The sequence below is a fragment of the Dryobates pubescens genome, chromosome 6, assembly GCF_014839835.1.
Source record: "Dryobates pubescens isolate bDryPub1 chromosome 6, bDryPub1.pri, whole genome shotgun sequence".
Classification (NCBI taxonomy): Eukaryota; Metazoa; Chordata; class Aves; order Piciformes; family Picidae; genus Dryobates; species Dryobates pubescens.
This window is the reverse complement of record NC_071617.1, coordinates 21,281,378-21,303,115: the sequence shown is the minus strand read 5'-3', so window position 1 is coordinate 21,303,115 and position 21,738 is coordinate 21,281,378. Positions and strand designations below refer to the sequence as shown.

Genomic DNA, 21,738 nt, shown 5'->3' with positions numbered 1-21,738 from the left:
TATCTTTTAATTATCCTGTGCCTAGGACTAGAAGCATATGAAGTCTTAGAGCAAAAAGGGAATGCATCCTCTAAGCAAATGTTAACCATAAATATTGTAATTATTTCCCTTGTGTGATGAACTAAGCTGTAGGAGTGTGGTAATGGCTATGTCTGAAACACTAAAGAACAAACTGTTTTTTTTGGTGTGTGACTTAAGCTTAGTTTATGTACTTGTCCCCAAACCTGGGCAGTGTGTCAGTGGACTACTACATTTCATATATGAGCTTCTCTTTACTGCTCTTTGATTCAGCAAGTGTGCAGGTGGTACAGGAGGTAGTTTTAATAGCCACTTTCATTGATTCTCCAGAGCTGCTGTCTTCCTAGTTTATCTCTGCCCCAGCTTGCTCAATGTGCGTGGCATCATAATCAGATGAATTCTTTATGGGCCATATGCTGCTGGAACAGTAAGAGCTACCAGTCCTGAAGAGGATTAAATTGATTTATGGTGTCCCTCTCAATAACGGTACATAAATAGAGTGTGTGCTAGAATCTCAAATGGTGAGATAAGTTTATATCTATATATACTAAGCCCCACACAATTTGTTCAGGTCCATGAAGTAACAATGATTGTATCATGTAGTTAAACCCCACTGTTTGTTTTTTGTAATCAAAAATAATTCTGAAATATTTTAGATGAATCCTCAGTGTACTGCTGAAAATCACTGAAGAAAGGAACATGCGGTGGGTAAACCAGACACTTAAAATATTTTGGCATTTTCTGTCTCTGTGTTCTTTTCTCAGCATGCATATGCCCTTGAACTTCTGTCTGATCAGCTACGTGAAGGAGCCAAAGCACTTGATGTAGGATCTGGAAGTGGAATCCTTACAGCATGTTTTTCACGAATGGTGAGATACTTAATCACTTGAGCATCAGAACTGCTTGAACTGCAGCATAACTCTCAACTAAAGTTAGGGTGGGGGTGAAAAGCAACCTTCCTACTACTCTCCTGATTATCATTAGTGCCCATTTCTCACCCTAGCTGGTATTAGATGAAAGGGTCCAGTAAATCATGTGATGATGAAGATATTTCCTAGAGGGGAAGTATTTTTTTATTATTACGTTTTAGTGGTTGCATTAGAGCTTAAAGGAAGAAGGTGTTTGTCTTGTCCAGCCCAATTTTTACATTATCCTGTGTGGCTATGAATGTTCTCATTGTGATAAACTGTCATGTCTTCCAGCTCTGGTGAGAGCTTAGTGAGACCTGAAAGAATCCTGTTTCCACGTGAAAATATATTGTGTGTATGTAAATTGTCTTTAAATTTAGCTTCTTTCTTGTTACTGTATTGCATGAGCATCACTGTGAGTATCAAGTCAATCTTTTGTAAATTAGATATTCATTTATATCCTTTTGCATCTTCTCTGCATAACTTAACCTCTGGAGGTTGTTTAACGTGTTTGTAAGGAATTCTCTGTAGTTCCACTCTATCTTACATTAAGAAGAAAAAGATGCAAAAAATTGTTTTTTGATGGTTGTAAACTACAGTACTGTGAGACTAATTTATGTTGTGGAATATTACCAGTTCTTCCTTCTCCATTCCAGAATTTGTAATTTCTTTGCAACAGGCAAAGACCGTCATTAAGATGCCAACTGCCTTTTTTCCTTTTTTTGTCTTTCTGAGAAGTTCATTTGGAATGTGATGATGCATATGATGAATTCTCATATGGTTATTTTTCTGCTAAGTTTTCTGTTTTCAAGGACTGATCCGTGGAGTCTGTGATCACTTCTGGTTTCCTATGTTAGGAATTAGATAAGAATGTTTAGGACTGGTCAATGCACTGGGAAAAGTATTTAATCTTTTTCAAATGCTATCTGCAAAATTAAAAATAAATAACTTATTTCAACTATGATTAACTAATCTGCAGTTTAAAGGAGATCTTAGAAGTCACTTGTTCAACTTCCTACCTATTATTTTTAGTGTAACTGTGTAGTCAGTGATCAAGTGCTAATAGCATGCATGAGAGCTCTAGTCCTACAGGTTCTGAAACTTCTGTCAGTTCTGTCACTACGTTTTGTTAAGATGTAATAAGTTCTGGTTGTTCAATTTTTTTCTGTGGAAAGAGCTATATAAGAAAATCTGAAAACATTTGCAGAGAAGTCACAACTACTACAAAAAGAAATCTCTTTCCAGTTTTGGTGAATTTAATCACACTACCTTTTTATTGCCATATGAATGTCACATTCCTCTTCTGAATCCTCCTTGGTGGTATGCTGTGGGAAATGCCTTACAAGTGTGTTTTGAGAAATACAGGGTAAATGCTTTTGTTCAGTTTGATAGCATTACTACTGTGCAATATGGATCTTGTTTCATCCATTTTAATGGACGTATATAAGACAGTAAGTACTGCTCTGACTCTTTGTACAGCTCTTTTTAACAGTAACAAAAGCTTGAAAGAAGTGTATTACAGGAAATCATGGTAAAGTGGTTTCCTGTCCAAATTCAATTGGGGATGTGCTTACTACATCATGTGGATGTTGCTCCTCAGTCTATTTGAGGTCTAGAATTAATAGCTCTCATTTGTGACACAAGCACATTGGTATCACAACATCTTTACTCCTATGATAAGAACTCAATTTGTGGTACTTCTGGGAAAGTTTTATGTTGACTTAGACTAGTAAAGCATCTTTAAGGCTTTTGTTTTGTTTCTCATGTTAAACTGCTGTGATAGAGCATACAAGTTATTTGCTTTTAAAAGTTGCTGGCAAATGAAATGAATTTCACTTACTTCATCTTGTAAGTACTGGAATTATAAAAAGAGTGAGAGAGATATTTTTTTTATTCCAAACACCATAGAGATCCCAAAAATTGTGCCATTTTGCTATTGTCTTGATTGCACACACTTCAAAGTTTCAGGATAAGAGACAGAGGTAATTGAGGAAATAGCATAATGGGCTGTGGCATGTAGCAGGAGGTTCTCTTACTTCAGATCAGGCTATTTCATGCTGTGACTATTTTACTAAATGTTCATTTCTGTGACATTACCCTTTGTTGAACTACACTGAATCATTTGCTAGCTTCTGTTGCAGCCGATTGCCAGGTGTTCCTCCAGATCTGTGGTTGTCATAGTGAAAAATTGCCATGTGTCTTGCACTTCTTCAAAGGTTAGGTTGGTGGTCTTCCCTTGAGAAAGACAAAATAACACTGCTCTTTGCATGTTTTTCAACGTAGGACTTCCCCATAATAAAACAAAACAAATTCTCCATGCTAACCAGTTGTTAATTTTCCTTGTGTTACAATGAAAATGTCTTACGTTAAAATGTAAGATACAGAAGCATAATTGATGCATTCAAATGTGTCCAAAGACAAATCTGTTTCACAACATGGACTGCTAGGACATACTCTGCCTTAGTGTTCTTTGAGCTGGATCCTGTTAAATATGTCCACATTTTAAGATTTGGATTCTTTTTTCCCTATTCTCCAAAACTGGAATAATTTTTCTGGAATAAAGACACAATTCTAGAAGAAATATCTGTAATAAAGAAGATTTTCTTAGTAGGCCTTTTTTCCTCTCAGAATACATTGGTCTTTTGTGAGTTACAAGCTCTCAAAAGTTCTGCTCTTCCTCTGGAAGAGAGCTGTGAATGTGAGAGTAGATTTGTGAATGCACGGGTGGGTAGAAGGCAATTTATTCCTGACTTAACTGCTGCATTTGCTTCTGAAAGAGTGGGACTCTTGAGCTAATCTAGAATAAAATGCACGACTTACTATTTTCCTTGAAGTAATCTTAATCCTTAAGTAAGTTTATTCAGCATAGAAGGAGATTAGTTCTAATCTTTGTCCTTGAAGTTGTTACTTTCTATTGCAGGTAATGTAAACACTCATGATCACATTTATCTTCTAAAAATTCAGAGAAGTCTCCACTAATAGTGTAAGTTGACTGAGTCATATCACAAAAAAGATGACTTTAACAAGCATTTATACTACTGTATTGACAAACTTCAATTGCCAGTTGCTTCTAGCAGTCACGACGTGTCATTCCAAGAAGTGATTTCAATAACATTGGGAACATATACTATCACTTTACTGTTTCTGTTTTCATTTTAGAGATATGGGCTCAGGAGATAGAAATACTCATTCTATAAAATCAAACTAGCAGAAATTATTCAACTGTATATTTTTATTCCAGGTTGGTCCCAAAGGACAAGTTGTAGGAATTGATCATATCAAAGAACTAGTAGATGACTCAATAAATAATGTCAAAAAAGATGATCCCACATTGCTGTCTTCAGGAAGAGTGAAACTGATTGGTGAGCATCAGACTGATATACTTACTAATTAAACTGATATTCTTTCTAGCCTGGTTGAAAATGACTGGAATTTGATGCAATTAAAAATTCTAATTTAAGAAGTCAAACCAAAGAAAGAAGAGGCAAATGAGAGTTTTAAAATCTGAGTCACCCTTAGACCTTTGAAAAATACCATCTTCGCACAGTTTTGAGAATATAACTTCTGGTATTCTTAAGAATGTGTAATCATTCTATCACAAAAGCTTGATAGGGAAACATTTTATGTGAAAATACATGCTGCAGGTTTGTCATGTTAAATTTGCTATTTAAAATTTGGTTTGAATTGACAACTTTTGTTGAAAAAAATGTGCTGTCATCTAAATTTGAGTATTTTAACAAAGTCTTCATACTTCTGATACAGTCTCCACACAGACTCAAGTGGAAACAGCACTAGATCAACAGTATGCATCATCGAAGTTTGTTTCACTTATTCTTAAATTTAGCAGTGTTTGTATGATAGGGAGGTGATTAGTTGATATCATAATAATTCAGTCAGAGTTACTGAGAGGAAATAATGCTAAGAGTATAAAAGGACAGTGAATTGTCTTAATACTTTTTTACTAAAAAAGATGTGCTGTTTAATTTTTGTTTTTTTAGAAGAAGCACAGCTGGCAGTGAGAAAGTGTTTGCTTCAGTATCATTCTATTCACTTAGAATAATAAGTCAAAGTTCTGCTTTATTTTGAGGCTTCTTACCAAGAGTACTTGGAAAAAATACTACTATGTGATGTTTGGCTCTTACCTTGGTTACCATTTTGATTCTTGGTAATTTTTTTGCAAATGAAGAACTTTCTAAATCTTCTTTAAATAGGGCAAAGAACACATGTGCTTGGACATGTGTATAAAATGCAGTGTCCCTCACTGAGAATACTTACGCCTTAAACTTTCCTGGAAAAAAAATTCTGCTGACACTGTTGAGGCTGGAGAGGGGGAATGGGAGATAACTGCCATTGTTGCTGTACAAGAGCAGTTTGGATTTATGCTTCTAGTTATGCATGAAACAAAGTGCTCACGGGAGCTTAGAATTCTAAGTAAACATCATCCATCTATATTATGTTTGTGCAGCAGGATGGCTAAGTGGGTTTTGAATAGATTTGTTGTGAGGTATGTTTTTTAAAAGTACTGATGGACAAGTAGCACTTTGGTGAGTTAGGTGGGGAAAAAAAAGAATGTTTCAATTGTGATGGAATTGGATTCCTGGGAGCTCTTTAATGTGGGGTTAGAATCCAGACAGAGCTGGTGGTTTTTGAAAAACAAAACAAAACCTGCCAACAAACAAACAAGCACTCCTCTCCCCAACATGCAAACAAAACACCCTGAAAAATCTGGGCTGATTGTTGATGGGACCTGTATGAATTAAGACTGAGAGTGTTAGTTGCTGGCTTTTCATAGGTGTGCTTCAAACATTCTCTGTTGCTCTGTCACACCTGCCAGAACTGCATTTCAAAAGCATCAACATTATTTTGGGATGTCTCAGTAGTGGAACTGCAGTGAGATCTTGGCAATAGGAATGCTTAGGTGTGTCTATACATGTTTGTGGAGTTTTTGCCTCTTTTTGTGTTTGTGGTTTGTTTTGGGATTTTTTTTCCTAAAATCAGTGTGGTATTTTCTGAGGTGAATCCACTTACCACACTTTGACTCACGTGAGAGTCACTCTCCTGGAGAGCGCAAACTCTAATCATTTTGGATGAAACTAGACTGGATTATGTGCTCTTGAGAAAAAAATGAAATATGTTTGATATGTTAATGAATATAGAGCCAATAAGAGTAGAACTGCATCAGAGTGATCATTCTGAAATGCATATGCTGCATGGACATTAAGTTCTCAGCAAAAACTGTTCTGCTGTACAGATCTGCCTCTATTGTACTGCAGTATTTGCTGATGTAGACATAGCCAGAGGGGATGAGGGTATTCTCACCACAGTGAAGTAATGTTATTCTGTTTCTGTGTTCGTGCTACAACTCTGTGTGAAGCAGGTCTGCATAGAGATACTGAAGTTGGTGAGGGGCTTGGAACACAAGCCCTATGAGGAGAGGCTGAGAGAGCTGGGGTTGCTTAGCCTGTAGAAGAGGAGACTCAGGGGTGACCTTATTGCTGTCTACAACTACCTGAAGGGGGGTTGTAGACAGGCAGAGGTTGGTCTCGTCTCCCAGACAACCAGTACCAGAACAAGAGGACACAGTCTCAGGCTGCACCAGGGGAGGTTTAGGCTGGAGGTTAGAAGGAAGTTTTACACAGAGAGAGTGATAGCCCATTGGAATGGGCTGCCCGGGGAGGTGGTGGAGTCACCATCACTGGAGGCGTTCAGGAGGAGACTTGATAGGGCGCTAGGTTGCATGGTTTAGTTGGTTGGGTGGTGCTGGATGATAGGTTGGACACAATGATCTTGAAGGTCTCTTCCAACCTGGTTTATTCTATTCTATTTATTCTAAGGCTTCAGTACCATGATCAGCAGATCAAGTCTAGATTCAAAAATGAACTACAAACCCTTTTAATATCAGGAAATCCGATCCCTGCTTCTCCCCTCATTGCCACTCACCACTATGATCACTTACAAGCTGCATATAACTGGAGATCTGAGTAGGATAGGTGATGTTACACTATATGCAATTACAAGCTCAAAATTTGAGTTGCTGTTTCCTGTTGGGCATTGAATAATAATTTGTATCTCAATTTGTATCTCACTGAATATGTGAATGCCAACTTCACTTTTTTTTTTAATGTTCTGAGTATCTAAAAGCCTCTTCCCCTTGTGGGTAGATACATACCTCACTGCTGTAGCCATGACAATTTTTGTAGGTGTTAAAAGGGAAGAGCAATGCTAGGCTTGGTGTGTATAAAGGAGTATGTTGAAACTTTTTTTTTCCTTTTTGTCAGTGTGTGCTGATTCTGAAGATGGTAGCTTTAGTGTGAACTATTGATTCAATGAGCAAACAGTTTAGATGGTTTGGGTTCTTTTTACCATTGTCAGTGATAAGTGAAGTGGTAAGACATGCAGAAGTCGCATTCAGGTTTCCCTGGACAGTGCACAGGGTGCAGCTGAGTCTCAGATTACATGCATTCTTCTTTAGAAGACAACTTAGTTTCGTTCACAGCTGTTTCTTCAGCTTGGCAATCTTCTCTTGCCAGCAGTACTGGAGTACTGTTTAGGTGGGTTGGATTGGTTGATGGGTTGGACGCAATGATCTTGAAGGTCTCTTCCAACCTGGTTTATTCTATGTATGTATGTATTCTATGTAGATCACTGCTTCTAATTCCTGATGCTACATCTTGGGGAATGAGGGTCTGTCTCCAAGTGTAACTAAGATCATTCGGAGCACTCCATTGCCTTCTCTGATGGAAGAGCGGTTTGATACAGTAGCACGTCACTACTTCCTCTTTAGGAGAGGATTACAGTGCTCCTAAGATACAAGCAAATGTAAATGATGTACTTGACTGCATTGAAATGGTTGTTCCAACAGAACCCACATTGGTATAGTAAGGTAGATTAAGCCCTGGAAGTACTGGAACTTCCATTAGTGGCAATAGTAGTAAAAGCTGAGTTAGTGGAGTTGGTTATCAATAGACATGAGTTCTCTTGGAGTATTGGTAATTCTTGCTTGGCAGCTTCTTCTTGTGGCCCTTGGCTGGAACTTGTACTGGACAGAATTCACGATGAGAAGAAATAAGTCTCAGCTACTGAGAAAATGTGCTCTCTTAGAGCCCTTAAGCTTGGGGTGCAGAAGGTCCTTGCAGGGTCTTGTTTCAGGACCTAGTATGAAAGAGTACAAACTCGGCAGTTTTAATTGTTTGAAGGAGATACCCAAATCTTCCCGTACACTCTTGGATATTTAAAGGTGTTGTTACTGTCCAGGTGACCTGCTATGGTCACCATGTATTTTTCTTGCCTTGTGACTTGTTGGAAGGCAAAAAGTTGACAAATTTTCAGCCTCTGGCAGGGCCTTAGCATTTCTTTTGATTCATCCAGCCTTTTGATTAATCTGTTAGTAATAGTGACTGCACAGAAGCCAAAGCTTGGCCTGAAGACAGGAAACCCCAAACAAGTACATGTGCTGAGCAAAGGACTCTGTTCATTACCGTCCTTGATTTTTCTCCTTGACTGATTACTGGGACTTCTGCACTCACTGAACAGTGAATTTATGGATGGCTTATGCTAATTTACTTCTTTATTAACTTAACCCTAGAGAGAATTTCCCATTGGTTTCCTGTAAATGCTGTGGATGCCACATTCACATTGTCTTCTTTCAAAGCTTAACTCAGGTTTAGTTTAGTTTTCTACATTTTGGTGACTTAAATCCCCCAGTCTGTTCCCTTTTCATGTTGCACGTCTGGGATGGTATGAGACATTGGTGATAGGGTGCTTTTCCATGAGGTCTTCACCAAAGTTGAAGCTGCATTGGTAGCCCTCTGAGTAGCATAATTACTCCCAACATTTTCCAAGGAGCCATCCGGAGCTTTAGCCCCAGGTCTCACTTGGCTATTCATGTTAGTCCAGCAGTTGTCTGCAGGAAGAGTAGGGAGACCAATCTGCTGGCAAAGGGGGACACACGGGGATTAGTGTGGTACTGCATTTGTATATGAATATGAGTGTGGACTTTCCTTCCAACCAGTGGTGGTTAGAGGAGTGTAGTTCATGTGGATACTTGCTTTGTCTTTTCTTCACCTTTGGAGTCTTCTGATATGTGCTTCTGAGGTTTAATGCTTTAGTCTTATGATGTGCATTATATTTAGAAATGGTGTGCATGAAGGCAAGGCAAAGCAAAGTGTATGTTTAAAGAGGGTAAGTGAGAGGAAAAAGCACCTTCATTGGAATGGTAGGACACATAAATACTTAACTATCTTTTCTGAGTGGACCATGTGTCTCCAAGAATTTTAGTAATAAATCCATGCCTTTTAATTTCAGGTGCTTCAGCAGCATTTTGTATTTCTGACAAGTGTGTGTGTGTATGTACACGGGTGTTTTGTTGCTTCCATTTTACGATTGTGTTAATATTTTGAAACTGACTTCATCATGTTATTTCTGCTTACCAGAATTTTAGTTGAAATCTGAGCATAGCTTTTTACCTGCCTACAGCTGTTTCTCCACTCCTTTTGAAAACTTGTTTTAAAAAAGTGTTTTCTTGCAGTGGGAGATGGAAGAATGGGATATGCAGAAGAAGCTCCCTATGATGCCATTCATGTAGGAGCAGCAGCACCAGTTGTGCCCCAAGCAGTAAGCCTTTATGTTTCGTGTGTGTGATTCGGTAATCTCTTAGCTGTAAAGAGCATTTCTACAGACATATCTGTGTAATATACTTGATAGACTTGCACTGCTGGGAGTATCTGTGGGCAGTGTGGTATTACTGTATGGTGTAGGTTTTTTTGTTTCTGTTATAATGGGGCTTCTGGTAGGTGTGCAAAAGCTATGTGTTCTAATAACTCTCCTCTAAATAAACATATTTTTAAATTACTTTCTACACAGTCCTCTATTACAACAGTGAACTGGAGCATTTTATTTAATAAATTAATTTGGTTTTATCAAACACTGAATTACAAAATTGTAAGTATTTGCTTCCCAGCTGGAAAAGTAATGTGCTCAGCTGGAAGTACAGACAAGGCCATGTGTTTGTAGTTTGCTGAGTGAATAGGAATATATAGCATGATTTTGAAATGCTAGATCCTAGTTAAGGTTGGTGTTGTTTTGGTGGGTGGTTTTTTGTTTTGTTTTGTTTTTAATCTGAATTTTAATGAGGGATAGTGAAGAAATGGAGATCTGAGGTGCTATAGACAGGTTAGACATTTCCACACAGTGGATTTTGGGGTTTTTTTCCGTTTCTTTTATTTTGGAGTGGATGTGTGTGGGGAGGGTCCTAGAAAAATATTGAGAGATGACAATTTAAAAGGGAATTTAAAGCTTATTAGTGAATGAAACTGTTCTTAATTGTAACAGGGATTAAGAAGTACTGAAGTACTGGGAAGTACTGAATTTTCCGTGAGGCTACTGTGATTAGAATCATAGTATCATAAAATGCTAGGGGTTGGAAGGGACTCCCAGACATCATTGAGTCTGACCCCTCTGCAAAGCAGGCCCACTTAGGGCAGGTCACACAGGAATGCCTCCAGGCAGGTTTTGAAGATTTCTAGAGAAGGAGTCTCCACAATCTCTCTGGGCAGCCTGCTCCAGCACTCCAACACCACCCTCACAGTGGAATTTTCTGTGATTGAGTTTACATCTATTGCCTCTCGTCCTAGCACTGGCTATCATTGAAAAGAGACTGGCTTCATCCTCTTGACAGCCACCCTTAAGATATTTGTAGCCATCAACAAAGTCCCCTCTCAGCTTTCTCTTCTCCAGCCCCAGGTCTTTCAGTCATTCCTTGTAATCCTTTCATTATGAAAGCAAAACAAATGTACCAGTATTTCTTTCCATTTCTCTTACTTGTCACTTATCTTACGTATTTTTAGACTAGTTTTATAAATGATTTTCCATTCACAGAATGAAGGAGGAGCTGTTGGGCACTAAGCCTATTGTAGGCAACTTTAAATCATTCTAGGAAGACAATTTTTTTTAAAAGTCACAAATCTAAAATCTTATTCTGGGGGCTTGGGAGGAGATCAGTTACCTGAAAAATGTTAGACAATGGGCCTGTATTGATTCACAGTGAACATCTAACAGTTCAAACTAGCAGTTTAAAAAGATTGAGTGTACTGTGAAAATAATTAACGATTTACGTATTTTTACCCTCTTATATAGAAACAAAACCTGCAAACAACCCAATTAATCCAATTTCTATTTTACTAATTCCTTTTTTTGGAATTGTATGAAATTAATGGTGAATGTTTCTGTAATACCATGTTGTGATACTCTCATTTTCAGTGCATTGGTTGTTTTTTTTTTCCTTACTCAAGATGTTACCCACTGTGTAATAGTAGATAGATAAATTGTGGCAAAACTATTAATCTAATGTAACAAACTTTGGATCCAGCTTCTCCAAGTGGCTGGTTACATTCTAATTTTTGTGTTGTGTTCTAGCTTATAGATCAGTTAAAACCTGGCGGAAGATTGATATTACCAGTTGGCCCTGCAGGGGGAAACCAGATGCTTGAACAGTATGACAAACTAGAAGATGGCAGTGTCAAAATGAAGCCTCTGATGGGAGTGATATATGTGCCTTTAACAGATAAAGAGAAGCAATGGTCCAGGTGGAAGTGATTTTCTGTTCCACTTACTTCTTCCACACACACACAAGGTGAAAGGGTGTGAATTTTCAGCAGATAGATTGCAAGGCCTGCCTTTGCTGCTGTCATTGCTTCCTTCCCCTCCATACTATGAAAAATGACTCAATCTGCATTACTACATCACCTAAGAAGGTCATGCTGGGTTTGAGTTAATTTGAAGGCAGCAGAAAAATATTGCATGAGTTGCACTTTGTCTCTTTCAGACATCTTCTTTAGTCTTCGGTGTGTTGAAGTTTCTTATTTGTTGTTTTTGAACACAGCATTTTCTGAACTTAAACTTCCTTTCTAATGAATTTGTTGTAACTAACGTGCCCAGTCATTAGGGTGAAGTGTGAAATACTACTGAAGAATAAATATTGTTTTGTCCTGTAAGTTAGTGGTAATTGGATGTTCATTTATTTTTCCAAAATGTCACAAACGGAGAAAAATCTTTGCAAAGTCCTCTGTGGGAAATATAGATAATCCTGTGAGCACTTTTTCCTGAAACCCAAAGAAGCAGAAAGTGGAGAAGGTAATCTGTTGTTCCCTACAGTAGTTTAGTAACGTGCAGAAAATGTTCTCAGGCATGTTACTCGAAATCTGTCATCTGTCTCTGATGTGAACGTATTTGTGTTCACCAATACAGCAAACTCTGAAGGCTTTTCTAGAGGTGGTACACCTTCCAATTTGCTGAATGAATGGCCAGTAACATAGACATAACACAGCTGTCGGTTTAAACCATGCTAGGCATTAGTATGCGAATGAACAAAGCTGCAGTTTTGCTTCCTGGCAGAAAATGCTTGTGAGTGTATTATCTGTGTTAATGAAGTGCATAGATGTGTACCCAAGTTCTGAAAACAACTCTTGAGCTTTATAACTCCTAATTTTAGGTTTTTCTGCTTTCCCCTTGATCTTCTACAGTATAGCTTGTGATCAGGATACAGGAGTATGTAGATGTTAAGCTGTCAAAATTTCCATAGAAAGCAGAAATAAAGCAGTTTACTGCTGCTTACTTCAAACCTCACTTTACTGTTTCTGAAATTGCTGTATAGCCACCATGTACAAATGAGTCTTAGAACAACGTTAATGACTTACTGAAGAGTTTGAAGCATGTGAGGCCTCCGTGATATTCAGATGTTATGTGTTTGTTATGCAAATTAATACTTTGTCCTCAAATACTGCCCATATTCCCTCAGCATGGTACTCAGGGGGTTCCTGCCTCTTGTAAGGCTTTGGTAGCCTTTGCGGTAGACTTTATTTGAATTTGGAGTCCATACTCTGCTTACTCCAGAAAAGAGATTTTCCTTTTCCAGAGAGGTTTTCTAGACACTTCTGCATTTCCACCTGATCTGATTATAGTAGCAATTGGGAGGGTTTTTTGGTAGCAGCAATGTGTGTTCAGTAAGCAGTATTGCTATGAAGACTTTCTGGAATGATAGTGGTTATCTTTTTGCTGCTAATGAAAGTGATGTGGTATATTAAGAATTAGAATTCTAAGGTCTTTGCATCTCTTCTGTGCAGTTTTGTTTTCTGTTTTCTCTGCTAGCTCAGGAAGAAATAATAGATGGTTTTGTGCCTTCTTCAGTCATGATTATTGCAGGTTCTTTCCCCCAGATTTTCTTATCAGTTTCTGTTCCTTTATGGAATACTTCTTGGGTTTAGTTGTTTTTAATTTAAGTGTTAAGAATATACATTGATGTTATCAGAAAAGGTAAGTGCTTGGCCTGGATGACTACCTTGATCAATTCAGTGGCATAGAGGCTGTTTCTTGCTATGTACATTTGAATTTGGTTCAAACTTGGAAATGTCTATTAAAGGATACCTCAGAAGTCCACTTCTTGTAATGTTTGTTTTTTTTCTATAATTCTTCTTGTAATCTGAAGAAAATTCCCATTCCCTTCTTGAGGACTGCTGAGTTCAAAGTGTGTGGTCAACCAGCTGCTGCTAAGGAAACTAGTAAATAGAAATTAGCATTTGTAACCTATGGTAGGGCTTCCTAGATTTCAGTTTATCTTGCCTAAATTGATGAAGACCTGTGAGCGGAGATCACTTAGGAGACTCCTCTGAAGGACCATCTTTAAGTAATGTTGTATTCAAGAGCTGTACTGTATCAGAGACTCTACTTCTTGTGAGCCTAGAATTCATTGACCATCTTTTTTAGAGTAGCTCAAGAATTCTGTGCATTTAGCTTGTTCTCTTCATTTACATTATGTTACGAAATTTTGTTCCTAATGCAGGTGACTGTTTCATCATGGAATTGATATTTCTTCACAAAATACAAGTGATCAGCCAGCAGCATTTTCCTAGGCTAGCAGACCTCCTTGTTGGGAAAAAAGAAACCACATGAATTTTTTTGTAGCCTTTCACATGAAGTTAGTACAATTCCTTACTAAGGTGCAAGGTGCTCCACAAAGCAGCACAGCAGTGACTTGATCTCTAAGTGGTTTTTGAGGTCAAACCTACCTTCAGGTGTTTTGCATCATTCTTCACTATGTAAAACTAGAACTTCTAGCAAAATGAAACCTGGACTATCTGGAAGAAAAAGACTCCATGGATTTTGATAGGCATTGTGATACTAAATTAGGAATCTTATTTTGTGAATATTATTTGATTTCTTTATATTGAGCCCATAATTTTCTAGCTTGGGTTCAGCTGCAGTACTATTTTTAAGCTCCATATGTTAGTGGGAATCCTTCTCAAATGTGACACCAGGGGACATTTGGAAATAGAATGTACATAGGAACCTTATCTCTGTTAAGAAATGAAACAAGTTAGTGTACCAAAGATCCAATGGTAGGTGCCCACTTAGATGAGTAAATTTTCACCAAAAACTTCTCAACTATTAGATATTGGTCTTTTTCTTATTGATAAATAGGGAGAAGAGAAGACCTGTTGTGCTGCACAGTTAGGAACACAGCTTGTTGGCTACTTTACTGGCGGTTCGTGTGTAAATTAGGGTATCTCAGATTTTTACTTCTCTTGTGAGAGTTCATTTACAAGTTATATATAAAAACAATTTAAAGAATCATAGAATTGGTTAGGTTGTTAAAGACTTTAAAGTAATTGAGTCTAGGTGTTAACCTAGCACTGCCAAGTCCATGACTAAACTATATCTCTCAGCATCACATGTCCTTTAAATACCTCCACTTTCCTGGGCAGCCTCATTTAATGCTTGACAGCTCTTTCACTGAAGAAAGTTTTCCTAATATCCACCTTAAACCTCCCGTGGTGCAACTTCAGGCCATTTTCTCTTGTCCTATCACTTGCTACTTGGAAGAAGAGACTGACACCCACCTTGCTACAGCCTCCTTTCAGGGAGTTGTGGAGACCTGTAAGGTCTTTTCTGAGTCTTCTTTTTTCTGGACTTAATAGTTCTAGTTCCCTCAGCTGCTCCTCACAGGACTTGTTCTCTAGACCCCTCAACAGCTTTGTTAACCTCCTTTGGACCCACTTCAGCATATTGATTATCTTTCTTGTACTGAGGAGCCCAAAACCTGAGCATGGTATTCAAGGTGCAGCCTCACAGTGCTGAGTACAAGGGGATGATTGCTTCCCTGCTTCTTCTGGCCACACTATTTCTGATACAAAGAAATAAGAGAAAAAGAAGGTAAGGAAGGATTAGCAATGAGTCTGATGCAATCTTGGATTTTATTTCCAAAAAGACAGCTATCTGAAAAAGTTCACATAATCATAGAATTGCCCAGGCTGGAAGGGACCTCCAAAGGTCATCTAGTCTGACCTCCCTGCAGTCAGCAGGGACATCCTCAACTAGACCAGGTTGCCCAGGGCCTTGTTGAGCCTCACCTTGAATATCTCCAGGGAAGGGGCCTCAACCACCTGCCTGGGCAATCTGTTCCAGTGATCCACGACCCTCACAGTAAACTTGTTCCTAATATCCAATCTAAACCTGCACAGAAGCATAGAATGTTACAGGTTAGAAGAGACCTCCAGAGATCATTGGGTCCAACACCCTTGCCAAAAGCAGGATCACCCAGGGTAGTCCACACAGGAATGCATCCAGGTGGGTTTTGAAAATCTCTAGAGAAAGAGACTCCACAACCTCCCTGTTCCAGTGCTCTGTGACTGCCACTGTAAAGACGTTTCTCCTCATGTTGAGGTGAAACCTATGTTCAAGTTTGTATCCATTGTTCCTTGTCTTATTGTGCACCATCGAAAAGAGATTGGCCCCATCCACTTGACAGTCACCCCTCAGATATTTATAGACGTTGATGAGATTCCCTCTCAGTCTTCTCAAGACTGAACAGCCCCAGCCTCAGCCTCTGTTCATAGGGGAGATGCTCAAGGCCCCTCGTCATCCCTGTTGCTCTCTGTTGGACTCTCTCTAGCAGATCCTTGTCTCTCTTGAATTGGGGAACCCAAAACTGGACACACTACTCCAGGTGTGGTCTCATCAGGGCAGAGTAGAGGGGGAGAAGAACCTCCCTAGACCTGCTGGACACACTTTTCTTGATGCACCCCAGGATGCCATTGGCCCTCTTGGCCACAAGAGCACACTGCTGTCCCATGGAGAACCTGCTGTCCACTAGGACTCCAAGGTCTGCTTGGACCTGCTCTCCGACCGGGCAACCCCTAACCTGTACTGGTACCTGGTGTTATTCCTCCCCAGATGCAGGATCCTGCACTTGTCCTTATTGAACTTCCTGAGGTTTGCCTGCACCTAGCTCTCCAGCCTGTCTAGATCTCGTTACATGGCTGCACAGCCTGATGGGCTGCCACCACCACACCATCCCCTCCCCCCCACCCGGTTTTGTATCATTGGTGAACTTGCTGAGGGTACACTCCTTATCCAGTTCGTTAATAAAGACACTGAATAAAACTGGGCCCAGTACTGATCCCTGGGAAACACCATTGGCCACAGGCCTCCAAGTTGACTCTGTGACACTGATCACAACCCTCTGAACTCCATTGTCAAGTTTGCAATCCACCTCGTGGACCAATAGTCTATGCCACATTTCCTGAGCTTTTCTACAAGGGTGTTACATGAGACAGCATTAAAAGCCTTGCTGAAGTCAAGGTATATGACATCCACAGCTCTTCCTTTGTCTACTCATTTGGTCATGGTTTCATAGAAGGCTATCAGATTAGTCAAGCAGGATCTCCCCTTGTTAAATTCGTGTTGGCTACTCCTGATGACCCTCTTTTCTTCAGTGTGGTTAGAGATGACCTCCAGAATGAGCTGGTCCATCGTCTTTCCAGGGATGGAGGTGAGGCTGATTGGTGTGTAGTTGCCTGGGTCTTCCTTGCCTTTTTTGAAGACTGGAGTGACATTCACTTTCTTCCAGTCATCAGGCACCTTTCCTGCTCTCTATGACTTTTCAAAAATGATGGAGACGGGCTCAACAACAATATCAGCAGCTCTCTCAGCACTCATGGGTGCACCCCATTGGGGCCCATGGATCTGTGTGTTTCCAGTTGATCTCTAACCCAGTCATGACTGAGTAGTGAAATGTCCTCCTAGTTCTGCTCCCTTACTTCCAGAGTCTGAGGTTCCTGAGGGCCAGTCTTAGGAGTAAAGACTGAGGCAAAGAAGGCATTCATCAGCTCTGCCATCTCTGCATCATCAGTTACCGTATCTCCCATGTCATTCAGTAGGGGACCTACTACTTCCCTTCTCTTCTTTTTTTGTCTTCTCTTTCATTTCTCATTGATGCATTTGAAAAAGCTGTTGTTTTCTTTCACCTCGCTGGCAAGACACAGTTCCAAGAGAACCTTGGCCTTTCTTCTTGCATCTCTACACTCTCTGACAATGTATGACCAGACCTTTTTTCCACATATTGTAAACCTCCTTTTTCTTTTGGATTTTTTCCAGGAGTTGCCTGCTTATCCATGCAGGTTTCCTGCCTTCTTTACATGATTTCTCCAACCCCTCCCCCAAGGGAATACATTTTTCTTGAGCTTGGAGGAGGTAATGTTTGGCTATTAATCAGCTCTTTTGGGCCTCCCTTCCTTCTAGAGCCCTAGCCCACTGGATACTTCTAAGCAGAGTTTTAAAGAGGGCAAAGTTAGCCCTCGTCCTACGACTGCATTAGTAGAAATAATTTATAAATAGCATGCAAAATTCACCTTTGCTGATAAAATGAAATTATAATGATACTATGAACTTTCTGGGCAAAAACTGCAGCAACAGGGCTGGGGCTGTTACACTATTCCATTTACCTGTACATACAACTTGATTAAGCACCCTTTGGGAAATTCTGTTTATGAGAAATACATAATAATGAGTAGTGAGGAGCAAGTGAAAAATAGCTGTTCTAATAAACAGACTATAAAAGTGACCTGTAGGGTATACTTCCACAAACGTTATTATGTGGTGAGGAATAGCTTAGAGCGATGCAATATACCAACAATTAAAATATTGGCATGTTAGTATCTTACTTGAGTTCTAAGAACAAATACCATTTTGTGAAAGAAAAAAACAAGCAGCCCAGACTTCAAATACGAGAAGTGCACTAGCAGCTTTATGCAGAAACCTTGCCAATGTCTGTGGCTAGGTAAAATTTAATATTCTGGGGGGTAAATAACATAATTTTTCTTAGAGTTACAATTTCTCAAGGACCTGTCTTGGGTTTAAAGGATTGTTATTTGTCACAGTAGAAGGCCAGGCTTTTACAAAGCTATGGGATGAACATCACATCAGCTGTAAGGTGCATGAGACTAAACCAGCAACAATAGTAGTCCTTATGCTTTTTGAAGTTGTAAAAATTAACTGATGATGCAGGTCCTGGAAGCATGAAGGATGAATGAAGTACTTATCCTAAGTTCACTGGCACTGCATTTTAAATTGAGCATCTGATGTTCATTTATTTTTATCTGTTGAAAGGAAGCAAATACCCATTCTGTGACACAGGCAGATAAGGAGAACTTCCAAACCTCTGGGTATAAATGGATGTAGTTTTTTTTTAACCCCTGCCAAGATGTGTTCTTCCCCCTTCTCTTTTGCTTTGTGGTCTGTAATTACTACAATTCTCTGAAGCTGTATGATTAGTACCTCACTATTAGAAGGCAGTGCAAAGTGCAAAGAATGCAAATATTTATCACTAACAAATGCCAAGGTTTGGATCCCAGCTGCATTAGATAGAAAACTAGTCATTTGAGCACTAGTTGCAACAGCCTTTAGTTGTTCCTAAAATGTTTGCATGCTGTCATTCTATGCTATGTGATTCCTGAAGGATAATGCCTTTGTAACTTCAAAGCTTTTGCTTGGTGCATGTGATATTTTATTTATTTGACTTTATTTTTTTCCCCCTTGGATTAGTTTGCATGGTAATGGAAACACTGTTGTGTGTCGAGCCAGCAATCGCATTAGTGAGGGTTTTCTTAATTTGGTGCTTGCTTTGGCTAATAAGAATGATGCACCCACTACAAGAAAAAATGCACCAAACTCAGGGTGAGTTTATAGATTGCTTGTGGCTTGGGGAAAAAAGACAAACACCTCTGAATTTTCCAGTGTTCATAATGGTGCAGTGCACAGCTTTCAGATTTGATGGATGCTGTAGTACAAAGTTAATGCTTTAGAAATATATTAATCACTAATACACGATGGTTTCACTGTTGGAATATGGGTTCCACAGATTTCCTGTTTCAATGTGTTTTTAATGTCCTTCAGGAATAAAAGCCTGCATTTTTTAGTTTCCTCATAATGATGTAGAGAGACTTCCTGATATGTCTTCTCTCCTATCTGAATCTGCCTTCACACACACACACACGACTCTGTCCTCACCCTTTCCATAACCTAGTCCTAATTTGGCATAGTTCCCTCAGGAGACAGTTGAAATGCTTTGCAAAATAAATAAAGTAGGTGAAACTGCATGACACTGGTGTGAGATTGTGTTCCTGGCTTTCTTGAGAGACTGCAGCTGAAGCTGAACTTGTGTTATTGGCAGCTACAGAGAACGTATTTTGCCAATACATTAAGTTGGCTTGGTTTCTAGCCAGAATGCAGCCAACAGTTTAGGTGACAGGTAGCTGTGAATTGAGCTGTGCAGTGTGTGGCAAGTTCATTAAAGCAAATAGTCCATTAAATATAAACCAGAAGGACCCATATTTCATGATGCATCACATAATAGTCCGAGGTGATAGGGGATTGCTGTTGCCTTTTCATTGTTTTGGGGTTTTGTTATTTGTTTGTTTTTCTGAAATGCTTGAAGAGGTTATTCTAAAGTTATGCTGAAGTGCATGAACACTTAAATGTCATCTGATTCAATATCAAAACATTTAAAATGGGATTTCCAAGGGAAGGGGGAACCTAACAGAATGTGTTTTCTTTCTGCAGGGATGAATTGTAAAAGCTACATCATCTTGACCCAAACATAGTGTTACAGTGGACTGCTCATCTCCAGTTCGAAAAGCTTTTTGAAAACCAACAGCATTGCAGCTTGTTTTGGACTTCATTATACTGTTGTTATCAGCATGGAAAAGCGTGGTATTTGTTTTATTTTTTTAGATGCTCAAGGCAAATCTGATAAAGAAATGGTGGAAAGTTTTATGTGGGCACTGTTTTATTTAACATGCCTTTATTTTACTTTCATCTGTTCAAAGTGGTTTTCTGCAGAACTGCAGATAAAGACCTTTAGCTTGTGAACTCTAATTTTGATGGGGGTACTTGAACACTCACTTCTCTTGTATCCTGTGTCCCTTGGTAAAACTGCTTCTGTGCACCTTTTGACACTACGTAGGTAATACCAGGTTTTCCGTGTTCCGATGTCTGCTAGACACTACTAAAAGGAGATGAACTTCCTTTTTAAGCTTTTGACGTGGTGTCATAGACTAGCATGTAGTAGATACAATCAGCTGCTTTATTACTGTAAATCCAGGCATTTGTATATATTAAACATCAAGACATCAGAGGTGGGTGGCCACTCATATCGAACACCACTGTTGAACACCACACACAACATTTCCCTTCTAAATTTAATTAATGCAGTATTGAAATTCTGTTTTGGTTTATAGCTTACTACTGATGGTGATACACATGGATTTAACTCCCTGAATATGATGTAGGCTGTGTTCCTGTCACTGAACAATTTATGCAATGCTGCTTTGCTAAATGAAGTAAAAAGCAAAGGGAGGGGGTGTGTACCTGTGTGGATGATAGGGATCAGTACTAGACTACTGAGATATGTATTGCTAGATTCTTGGTTTAAAAAAATAAATCATCCACCAGTTTGGTTCTGAAAGAAAGTTGCTTTTGGCAAAGCCATTTGCTATACTAATAGTCTCATTTTTCTAACTGGGCACTCAAAACAAAAAAATCTGGCTTTTTAGAAAGCCTTGTTATACAAGGAAGACATGATACAAGCAGAAGGAATAGCGAATCCTGGAGTCCTAAGTGCAGATAGAAACATAATTGTTTTCATATAGAAGAGTAGTTGGAAGGCTATAAAACTTTTTTTCTACCCCAGGTTTTCTGGTTTTGGTACTGTGAAATGTCAACAGCAAATTGCAAAGCAGTACAATAAAGGTGGGCTGCTTTCGGAGAGGGGGCACGTTTGTCTTGAGTCATCCTGCTCAGATTTGAGCAGTCAGGAATAGAAGTAAACAGCATGTTATTTTTTTTTAACAGTAAAAAGGACTACAGAATAAAATAACTTGCACAAAAACAACCCATAGTGATCACTGCAAAAAATATTTAACTTTTTATGCAATAATTGTGTGATAGGATTAATTCTTCAAAGCACAAAGGTTAACGTTTGGCAACCTCTGAATGTGAAAGAGGAACATTCTAAATAACCTTCTTTTTGAAGGCCAGCCCCATCCTACTGCCATGTAAAAGACATGCATCACTTGAGTTTGCAGATGCTTGGAAATTAATGTACCACCTCCTGAATGCAGCCTGGGAGCACATACAGAAGATTAATCTTATAAAGGAATTAATATAGTGTGTATTCTAGAAAACACAATTCAGAAGCCCCCACTTGCGTCTGACAAATTCGTACTAACCCACAATCAACTGTGAATCTAGTTCTTGATGTTGAAGTGAAATACCTTAAACAATGCATGCTAATGTTCAACCTTTTGGTCACTGTATCATACAATTTCAGTTCAGCTTTATTTACATCTTCTCACTATTTTAATCAGTTAAATGAAGGATATGAGCTCAGCTGTATCCAAATTCTTGTCTGGACACAGTGTAATAAGCTAATTTAACTTGGAAGAGGTGATAAAGCTGAAACCCCGCAACAACCTTCTGGTAC

General features: G+C 39.0%; 1 protein-coding gene across 3 annotated transcripts in view; it reads left to right on the top strand.

The window, feature by feature from the left end:
- PCMT1 (protein-L-isoaspartate (D-aspartate) O-methyltransferase) overlaps positions 1-20,434 on the top strand; it is a 36,389-nt gene extending 15,955 nt beyond the window's left edge. Inside the window, exons 4-8 of one of the 3 annotated variants that reach the window (XM_054162711.1) lie at positions 783-887; positions 4,168-4,288; positions 9,454-9,539; positions 11,340-11,509; positions 19,818-20,434. In XM_054162711.1, coding sequence (XP_054018686.1) covers positions 783-887; positions 4,168-4,288; positions 9,454-9,539; positions 11,340-11,509; positions 19,818-19,830 — 495 coding nt within the window. In that variant the 3' untranslated portion in view covers positions 19,831-20,434. Of the gene's footprint in view, positions 1-782; positions 888-4,167; positions 4,289-9,453; positions 9,540-11,339; positions 11,557-19,817 lie in introns of all 3 variants that reach the window. The other 2 variants (XM_054162712.1, XM_054162713.1) reach the window with 2 other exon arrangements.
- Positions 20,435-21,738: the final 1,304 nt, after the last annotated feature.